At 56.2% G+C, this 10,566-nt stretch overlaps 2 protein-coding genes across 2 annotated transcripts; one reads left to right on the top strand and one right to left on the bottom strand.

The window, feature by feature from the left end:
* Positions 1–2,790: 2,790 nt before the first annotated feature.
* VDBG_03134 (aspartyl-tRNA synthetase) lies at positions 2,791–5,522 on the bottom strand (the record flags this gene model as incomplete). Its single annotated transcript, XM_003006949.1, has 4 exons — positions 2,791–3,278; positions 3,508–3,640; positions 3,894–4,466; positions 4,524–5,522. 4 exons carry the CDS (start codon positions 5,520–5,522, stop codon positions 2,791–2,793), a joined length of 2,193 nt encoding a protein of 730 aa, XP_003006995.1.
* A 1,875-nt stretch (positions 5,523–7,397) lies between these two features.
* Positions 7,398–8,555, top strand: VDBG_03133 (alpha/beta hydrolase fold-3 domain-containing protein; the record flags this gene model as incomplete). Its single annotated transcript, XM_003006948.1, has 3 exons — positions 7,398–7,902; positions 8,037–8,456; positions 8,533–8,555. 3 exons carry the CDS (start codon positions 7,398–7,400, stop codon positions 8,553–8,555), a joined length of 948 nt encoding a protein of 315 aa, XP_003006994.1.
* Between the last annotated feature and the right edge of the window lie 2,011 nt (positions 8,556–10,566).

Genomic DNA, 10,566 nt, shown 5'->3' with positions numbered 1-10,566 from the left:
ACCTTTCTTTCAGACTTTTTTCTTCTCACATTGCTTTCGCCACCTTTCTCCCCTTGACTACCTCCGCATTTGCGAAAAAGGCTGGATCTCGGTAAGACGGAGAAAGGGATCGATTCCTCAGGAAACAGCTGCCGAGATCCAGCTGGTGAGGAGAAAGGCTTCTAGGCCTGGGGCCACGAGTCGAAAACTCCACGCGGACCCGTAAGCCACGGTCATGAATCGTCACGCCGGTGCTGTTAGGCGGGCCCCTTTGGTGGACCGGCCAAGCGGTTCGCCATGTTCTATCGGCCGTTTAGAGGAGAAGCGAAGAATGCCAGAGGGAGGAAGAGGGAGCAGAGAACCTGGAACGCCGCTGCGCCTCCACCCCTGAAAAATTCCCGCAGGTGCCGCGATTTTGTCGCCGGAAACGGCATCGCGCCAGGCACGCCGCGGTGACAGCGTGGGATGCCGTGCAGCAGCGCAGGAACGCGCCTTGCACGCCCACCGATTGACGCCACCCGGTTCCATCAACAGGCCCACCCACGACGGGGCGGCGCACACCGGACTGAAGACCGAAAGGGTTGCCGACAAAGGCGGCGTAACGCCGACACGGGCGGCTCGTCTGCATGAGGCCCGTGATTCGCTGCGGAGAAAGCCAAAACAGCCGGCTCCCGGCGCCGGCCTCTGACCCAGCCTTTGACGTGATGAATGAGGGGGCCAGTAGGTCAGAAGTACCCAGAAGTTCGGAGCTGGAGGAGCGAGGGCCACCTTTCCCAGTCATCGCGGCGACATGAGTGGTTCTCCAACCGACGGTTGGACTTGTCGGTCCGGCCTTGGGGAGTCTGAGTTTTCTCCCAGCGAACAACCGACCACTGCACCACGGCCCAGGTACCGTGAATGGCGACGGAACACCGTCAACGGAGGTGGGGCTTCTTCGACTGTTCTGAGTAGTTGCTTTGCAGTTGGTCTGGCGCTGCGGCTCGCACAGAAGGGTTCTGGAACGTGGGAAAATCCGGGTTGACTGACTCTGCCGATGGCTTCTCTGGCAATGAGGATTACTCAGGCACGCGGGCCTTCTAGATTTTGCTAGCTGTCCCGATGGGGAGGAAACCAGCACCAGCGCGAGGCACACACTCCGTGGCGTTCTTTGTGCTTTGTGTGACAAGGTCCAACGAGAAAGGGGCAATTGTTGCGACACGTTTGCGCAATCAAGGCGTCGGCCGCGCTCCTTTTGCCCGAGGCGGCGGATCAATCCGAGGTCGGCATCAACTCGCTGTCCGCCGAATTCTCCCGTTTCTGGATACCAACAAGCTCTGCACAAGCCAGTCAAGAAACCCCCTGATTTGATGTGTTTGCATGTGATCTTGAACTTCCGAAACCTTAGCACTCGTCAAGCTTCTTCCAAAACGCGCGAGCATCGATGCCTCCATGCACCCCAGAAAATCAGGGCACCGAGTTGTCCGTGCTGTGCGGCTTGTCAACATCGCAAAATCTGGGATCGCCTATTCTCAGACGTGCCCACAAGGCTTGACAGCTCGTGAAGCTCCATTTCCTACACGAAGTGGACGCTTCTCAAGATGGCGCCACTCTGACCACACACATCTCTTTCCTCCCTCACTTCTTCCCCAGATTCTCGATTGAGGAATGGGTGGAATCGAGCGGATCGAGTCGCCGGCGCTTTCGTGGCCGAGGGTTCGATTCATTCGTTGCCTGAATTTCGGAACCCATTGCTGCGCACCATTGCACCCTTGGAATGAATCATGCCATGCCGCTTAAGTAAACCGAGGCCCATCAGGACCTGGCTAAAAACCGCTGGGCGGAAGCTATAGAAGAGAACACGAGGGGAGATTAAGCATGGTCGTTTCTGACCATGAGGCGCGAGTTGCTGGCTCAGACAGCACAAGACTCGAGACCGAGTTCACCTGATCACCTTCTGGCATAGTGACTTGTGCCGACGGCAGAAACGCCTCAGCACCATCCACTTGCATCAGTGTGGAGTGTCTATTTGCCGGAGTGAGCAGCGGCAGGATGATAGATATTGATGTGCAAGCCTGCTTAGTGAAATCATTCAGCATGGCGCAGTGATCCTATCGTTCTGACCAGCCGGACATACATCGATAATTCGACAGCTTATAGAGTGAGAGGCAGGGCAAGTAGCACATGTGACATTCCCATGGGGTTAAAATGCCGACCGGAAATCAAGCCACCACTTTCGAGCGCGTCCCCGAAGCCGAATCACCCGGGGAAACTTGACGTGGAGGCCATGGGATGCCTTCATCTGTTTCTGAAGGGCTGCATGGCCTTGTGCAGTGGGCCAGAAGGATGAGTCTGAGCAAGGCCACGCCGACTATTGCATTGACTCTGGAGGTGGCCATTCGAGGCCACAAAGCCACTTCGATTCCATCCTTCTCGGGCTCCATGTCGGTGTTGGGGAGATCTCTACCCGAGTGAGGCTAAAAACGTCGAGGTTTGGCCAGTCCGCTCCACAAATACCAGCCCCTCCTCGCCGAGCCATTTACCGGAGTCATTGGGCCCAGCAGGCATCTGTCGCAGTCTGTCACTCTACGTAAGCGAGTTCCTGATTCACCCGGAGTGATTCTTGCATCTGCTTGCCAGCCTCCAACCAGATGCCACACATGTAAGAACGGTCATCTGTCTGTATGCAGCATAATGAGGAGATGAAGATGGATTCAGCTAATCATTTCATAAGAATGTGTATCCTCCGATGGAAAGGCCACAACTACCAGACACTGCTTGCTATAACTGACACAACCCAGACGCCGCGCACCCCACATGAATTTCACACTTAGTCTAATCCTCGAAGAACTTGACCACATCTCTCAAGTCCTTCAAAGTAACGTCGTGCTTCGGGTAACAAATGTAAACCTGCTCCCCTAGCACGCCAAACTTTCTCCTAAACTCCGTCTTTCTGTTCAAACCTAGGCTCTTAACAATAGCCTCGTACGTCTTCGCCAGGAACTTGGCCCTCGTTCCGTGGAGCTGCTCACCCGGTGTCAGCTTGTCCGCAGCACCCACACCAAACGTCACGGAGCCAGTGATGCTCGCTAGAGCCGTCTCAATGAGTACATCGATAGTGCCGTTCGGCGCGCCGGGGAAATCGAGCGCCCACTTGACCTGCCAACCGTGCCTGGGGGCCAGTTGCGCCAGCACAACAAGCCCGTGGACTTGGTCGCCCTTCTCGGCAGCGAAATAGCGGCGATGCGACATATCCACCCAGGGCCGAATCTCTGTCAGGTGAACTTGCTTGCCCTTTCGCGTCGATCTCCAGGCTTCAATTGCTGTGTTGGCGCGTTTAATGAATGTGCTGTCAGGTCGAAGTTCGCGAATCTTGACACCCTTCACGCTCAACCCGGGCGAGCGAAGTTGGCCATGAGGTCCCGTGTGCTGTCGGCATCAGTACGCTTGTTCCCTCTGTGCAGCTGAGGGTGCGCCATCCCAGCTCGTGGCCAAGAACTTCGTGGACCTCCTCTGACACGAGCATCCAAATCGGTGTCAGTTTAAGCTCACGTGCCGTGAAGTCGATGAAGGCAGGAATGACTTCGGCATACTGGCGTATGTCGCAGAGAGGATCGCCAATGACCATGGCAAGCCTTCCTTGCTTGACGTACCCCACCGCCGCACCGGTATGGTGACGCCAGATCTGGAATCGATCATCAAGCCATGAGGTGTTGGAGGCGTCGCCATAATTCGCGATGAGGTCTTCTAGGGCTGGGAAGTCATGACCAGGCCGCGGCTTTGTTGTGTCGGCATTGGGGTGTGGCAGACCGGGGGGACGCGCCGGCAGCGATTTCGGGTCGCGATGGAAGAGCGTCGCGTATCGAATATCGCCGAGGTTGAGGAGAAGGGTGACGAGTCGGTCCAGGCCCAATCCTGCGCCGCCGTGGGGGGGGTACTCCCAGGTCGAACGCAGTAAGGTACTCGGCCATGTCGTCCTCGGATATTCCGGCATCTACCATGCTTGCCCGTAATTCCGCCGCATCATTGATACGTTGGCCACCAGTGCAGATCTCTTGTCCCCGGACGAAAATATCGAAAGAGTTGGTCCACTTAGGGTCCTCCGCCTTGTGCGTGTAGAAAGGGCGCGCGCTCTTTGGGAATTTGTCGAGGATGTAGTAGTCGGTCTTGTACTTTTCTTTGACGAGTTCACCGAGACGGATTTCGTCGCGGGTGCTTAAATCCTCCTCTTCGACATCTCTTCCATCGTCACGCAGCATTTGGATGCCTTCGGCGAAAGGGATGATTGGGGTCTCCTCCAGCCACTCTATGGGAGAACTCGGCCATCGTTCGCGGACCACATCAAGCTCCGGCATGGCCTGAGCCGCCGTGAAGATGTCTTTGAGCACACAGTCAAGAATCTTGATGAGCTCATGATAGTCGTCTTGAATAGTCATTTCCAGGTCGAGGCCAGTGTATTCGGTGAGGTGGCGATGCGTGTTTGAATTTTCAGCTCTGAACACGGGGCCAATCTGCGATCACGTTAGTTTCTTGTCAAAAGCGATTTTAATGCATTCTAAGAAACACACCTCATAAACTCGACCGAAATCAGCCGAGATGGCCATTTGTTTGGCTAGCTGTGGGCTCTGGGCAAGAAACGCTCTGCGACCGAAGTAGTTCACCTTGAACACGGACGCCCCACTCTCCGTAGCCGCTGGCTGAAGTTTCGGGGTGTGCATCTCCATGAAGTTCTGTTTCTCAAGCGATTCGCGAAATGTCCGGGTGATGGTGTGGCGGACCCTGAAGAGAGCCTGGTTTGCTGGATGCCGTAGATCGAGAACGCGCGCTTCGAGACGCCGGTGCATCGTGCTCGGTGCCTTGTAGTTGCTGAACGCCAAGTCATGCGCAGGACTGACAAGATACATGGTGTCGATACTAATCTCGACACCGCTGTGAGTTGCCGAGCGAACATGCTGCACGGGCTTCTGAAGCGTGCCGGTGACCTGGACAATGGACTCGGGATTGAGGTGCTGAGCCCACCGTACCATGTTCGGGTGAGTATGCGACAGCACGCCCTGGATGGTATGCGTTTGGTCCCTGAACAAGAGAAAGTCGAGATGTTTCGACATTCGCCGTTGTGTGTGAATCCGAGCTCTGAATGTGACGACAGAGTCAACGGGCATGCTGGACACTTCAGCGATCGTCACCAGCTTGGCGGGGTGATGGAGCTCTGCGCCATAGCGATTGTGCTCCTCGGGGGTCTCGGGGTCTTCATCGTCGGTTCTGGGCTGACTTCGCGGGCTTTGTGGCGTCGAAGGGGTACTGCTGATGGCAGCGTTTGCACTCGGTCGAACGTCGGGAGCGCTATTGACACCGTTGCGCAGGTCGAGTCGGGGCACCTTGTCACTGCTGCTTGTAGTGCTGCTGCTGTTACGGGGAGATTTGCGGACGCGGTCAAGGCTGACGGTCGATGTGGTCTTGGCATCGTGATCGTGGCGGAGGGCGGCGAGTTTGTGTGCAATTCGTAAGAATGGGTTAGGTGAGCCCGGAGAGGGGCTCTCCGTTGAGCGGCGGCTGGTTGTCGTCATAATGTGCTGTCAAGTGCCGGCGGGGTTCAAGCCGTCTCGGCCGGGTGTGCAGTGTGCAGTGTGAGACTGCCAGGCACAAGGCCAGACACTACCAGCAGCAGCTGCGGTGCAGGGATGTCGGGCGTGGAGGCTGAACGGTGAGCAGGGCGCCTCCTTCTGGACTCGGGCACCAGGGCGCAAGGTCGGAATGGACCGATCTAGTGTTGTTCGTTCAGGGGACAGTTTTCGTTGGACGACTGATGGTGTGTGTGCGTAGCAGACACTTTCGTGAGATTGTGTGTTGATAGATGTGATGGCAACGCGACAGATCCAAGACCCTTGGGTGAAGTACGATCATGAACATTAGCAAAGAAACACGAGAACAGAAGGGTGGGAGGCGACATTGAAAGGTTAATAAAGGATCAGGCAGTCCGGAGTCCTAGTTGGGCCCGCGCTCGTTGTTCAAGCTGGCAAACTGGCGGGTGGGATGGATATCTCGGATCTTGGTGGAAAGGCTTGGTAAGACCAGGGCCATGACCAAGAGTTGACGTGTCCGTGGCCGGCGTCACGACCGTGTCGGACGGGGCTCGGCACTCCACAAGACTCAGCCAAGTCGCTGTACTTGACTATGGTGCCTGTTCTATGCCCTGGGTTCCATTATTCAAGCTCTTCAAGCTCTTTCCGGCGGCGGGTGCACCCTCAGCAGACTCGCGAGTGAAGTCATCTGGACATGCTAGATCGAAGGTTCCCACCAGATCGACTGTCACGTCGGTCCAGCATCTCGCCGGGTAAGGCTTCTAGCGTCTCAAAGACTGGACATAGAACGAGTAGGATGTTTACACGGGAGACAAACCGGGATTAGTGGGTGGTCGGCTCGCATCGCATTGTGATGCCCTCTGATGCAAACGCCGAAAGGTTGCGGAACGGCCGGACCAAATCCTCCACCGCCCCCCCAAAAGAAAACCCAGCCTTTGCACACAACGCCTGCCGTTCGCTTCTTGCCGAACGTGCCTTCCGTTGCTGTACACCTACCTACCTGCCCCTGGAATCGCCTTGGTCTGCTGACCAGGAATGGGCAGGGGCAGCAAGGTGGTTCTGTCTCGGCCGGGACGACATGCCGAGTCCGCCCCGTGCTTCAGAAGGCGCGACTCGCTGAAATGTCCTTCTGCTGAGCACAAACTGTCTTCCGTAGAAAGTTCGTGATGCGGAAAGAAGATTCGAGGGTTCATGACGTCACCCCACTTCACATGAAGTTGGGTCTTCAGCCTCCCCGCCACGCCATTCTCCCCACCAGCGGAAGGGAGTGTCCACTTATTGAGCGCTTGCCTTGCATCGACATGAGCTCGACAAAGGAAGGAAGTGACCGAGAGAGGCATCGTATGACGGGAACTTTCACAGCGACCACAGAGCCCTCAATGAGCCCCAACCTTCCGCCTCGCCACGCACCGTCCTTACCCTTTCACTCGGTCTCCGAAGCTCCCCGACAAACAATCCGCCGACCATATTTGACTGTCGGCCCCCTTCAAGCACCCGAAAGACCCGAATCGTCCTGAGGTACCTGTACCTCGACCATCCACGTGGTGTGTTGACTCTCCGGCATCACCGGCATCGCCCGCATCGCAACCCCACCTTCTTTTCGACTTTGAGCCTCGCACACCGCATCTGCACCTGGCACCTGTCATCTCCTACCCCGCGGTGGGCGCCATGTTGCGCAAAATCACAACCTCGGGAGGTCAGTCGACCTCTTCAGCCAGTAGCAGCAGCAGCAAGCGTTCACGCCTGTCAGCCAAGCTATCACGTTCTGCATCACGCAGCACGCCGGGAGAAGGGCCCTGCGACGAAGAATATGTGAATCCGTTAGAAAATGTCGCTCGATGGCGACTGTCAGCGAACGCCATGGCGTTGCGCTCAGGTGCCTCCTTTGCTTTCAACTGGGGCAACCGCTCTGCACCCGCGCCCCCATCTCCCTCACGAACCATCTATCTCGACTCAACATTGTCAGAATGGAAGGGTAAAGACGCCATTCGAGTTGACGTGTACGAACCGTCGGCCGACACGCAGCCAAGTAAAGCCCGTGCTGCCGCCGATCCTGTCAAGCGTGTTGGTGTCATCAACCTCACGGCGGCGGCTTCATACTCGGCTCGGGCACAGATGATGCCCGCTGGGCCTGCGCCGTGGTCGAGTCTCTCGACGCCGTTGTCTTCTCCGTTAACTACCGGCTGGCCCCCGGCTACCCATTTCCTACCCCTGTTGAAGATACTCTCGACTCTATTCTTCAGATTTATGCACGTGCGGGAGAATTCAACGTCGATTCTAACCGTCTCCTCCTTTCCGGCTTCTCAGCAGGCGGCACCCTCTCACTGGCCGCGTGGGTTATCCTTCAAGACCCTTCTCGCTGGGGGTATGAAATTTCATCGTCTCCCTCGATCGCGGGTCTTGCACTATTCTACCCGCTTCTCGACTTCACCACGAGCCGACCGGTTAAGCGCCGCTTATGTGTCAAGCCGCACGAGACACTTCCCAAGAGTATGACAGATCTTTTTGACGCTTCGTATATCCATCCTGCCATCCCCTACGACAACCGCGACGACCCCCGCCTCAGCCCCGGTCTCATGCCGCTCGAGTACATGGAGCGACTGCCGCCAGTACACCTTTGCCTTTGCGAGATGGACATGCTCCTCACTGAAGGCCTCAAGTTTGCCGATAATCTGCGAGAAGCAGGTGTCACAGTCACCTCGAGGGTCGTGCTGGGAGAGAAGCACGCGTGGGACAAGCCACCCCCATTCGCGCCCAAAGCGAGCGTCTCCGTGGAATACCAGGCGGCCATCGTTGCCATGCGACACTGGCTCAGCGACGACGGAGCCAAGTTGACGCAGGCGGCTGTTGGGGCTGTCAACGATCAGACTCAGGTAGCAGACGGCGCGCCACTAGACACGAGATCAAGAGTAGAAAGGGGTGAGCGAGACGAGGGAGAGGGCGAGGAGAAAAGAGAGAAGATGTTGCTACCTGGATATTGACAAACGAACCACAGGCGGTATTCTGGTAATAATTTAAGAGAGCCTTCTTAGCATAAGTGCGACAGTAAACTAATATGTATGGAAAATTCTATTTGAAGATCGACCTCATCACTCATTGTATACTGCAGAGATCATCAGAAGGTTCCAACTCGTGATAGCCTGCCCATGCCCTGACCACAATCCAGGCACAGGGCCTGGAACCGAACTGTAGGCGATGAATGGGAGACAGCTCCAAGCCAAGAGAAACAAAAGTGAGCCAACCACGCACCCGCCACAACGTCTGCCGTACCCTAGCGCTGAGCCCTGGCCTCGGCGGTCTCGCTTCCTCTTGCGAGACAGGTAGCACGGCAGCCAGCGACGTGTTTCAGGCCACGGTGCGATGCGTCACCAGCGAGACGCAGGGCACATTGCATGCCGCGAGGCTGCGGCGGTGTGTACACATGTGCCGTCAATCCAGGGCGGACGACGCGCTGTCGGGTGGATGCAGGTACACGGTCGGGGGCGGCGGGGAGGTGGGGTTTCGCTGCGGGTGAGAGAGCGCTCGAGCGACACAGCAGGGCTTGATGGCAATACAGGTAGGAATTGTTCCGAGTTGAGCTTGAGCAATCATGTGGAAATCTGTACCGTAATTGAATTTGGCTTCCACTTGGAGTACTTGGAGACCGCCGCTCTCGTCATCCTGGTGGAGGCACGTCTTGACCTAGGTAGGTATCTCGGTGTTTAGAGGTACATGTAGGCACTCGCCCAGCCTGGCGCCCGCATTGACGCTGCGATGAGCGGTGGTCATTCCGTGGCGTTCACTCCTGACGGACGAATCGCATCCCCACATTCTGTGGAGACTACGTGCAGGCCAAATGCAAGGGCAAAGGCAGGGAGGACGGGCGTCGTGTGTGTGCGTTCGTCGAGGGGAGGGAAGAACTGTTGGTCAGTTCATGCTGGAGCGATGCAATGCGACGTGTTGGCCAGAGACACAGCGGCCAGGGAGCATTTGTGCGCCTAATTTAACTCTGAAAATCGTTCCAGAGGGTTGCTCTGGGCGATGAGGGTGCGGTGCAGAGGAGCACGACAGATGCAAGCTTAATAAAGTGACTGGTTCCAAGGGGCAGCCTCGACCAAGTGTCTCTGCTCTGGACAAAGAAGATGTCTACTCCTGAAGCTATCACGAGGCATCAAACACAAAGGGGTGCTGGTTTTGCCTTTCGGTTAATTGTCATGAGCTACATGACTGCCGCCTTTGGACTCGGACGCTTTATCCTGATGTTGCACGAGCCTGGCAATCGATTGGGTACTCGACTTCAATGTCACTGTCTCCTCCAGTCCGAGTATCACGATCTTCGTCATGTCTACATGGGTAGGGATAGGATCATAGCCCCTTTTCATACACCCAAACTCAAATGCAAGAAGCGAAATCATGACCGCAGGATGGACGCATACGCCTTGGCTCAAAGGTTTCCTGCGCGACACTGTTTCTAACCCTTTCCACTCGGCATACTTTCAACATGCAGCTGCAAGGGAACACTGGACGGCTGACTTGCTGGACGTGTTGCCGTACCAGGAGGTCTCTGCCACATCATGTCACCGAAGCATGCCTATTGACACGATGGCGCTGGCGTGCTCGACACTCACGGTTCAGACTTTGTCACGAAGCACATAGCGATTCCTAAGCTACTCAGAAATTCCTATGCCATGCCAACTCGTGGAGCCTTGTCAGCCATTGCCGTTGCTTGGCAAGGCTGCAGATAGCTCAGCAAGTTTATGGGCGTTGTTTTATGTCCAATCTGGTGCAGCAATCTCTTGGAGACATCACAGTCCGGAAATATCCCCCATCGTCTGTTGTACTCTACCCAGGGCCTCCGTTGCGCCGAGGGATGGATGCCTTGCAAATATGAGGCTCTTCTGAAAAATCGTGTTTCGTCGTCATATTTTTGGATCACAGCCTATACGACATGGGCATTTGTCCTCTGTGTTTGAGGACGAGAACGCATGTCTATTGAAAACGACTGTTGGCTCCCTCAGAACAGCGTGATTTGCAGCTCAGGGTTGGCATT

Source organism: Verticillium alfalfae, genomic scaffold (genome assembly GCF_000150825.1).
Source record: "Verticillium alfalfae VaMs.102 supercont1.3 genomic scaffold, whole genome shotgun sequence".
In the NCBI taxonomy this organism is placed as follows: Eukaryota; Fungi; Ascomycota; class Sordariomycetes; order Glomerellales; family Plectosphaerellaceae; genus Verticillium; species Verticillium alfalfae.
This window is presented reverse-complemented; position numbering and strand designations above follow the sequence as displayed.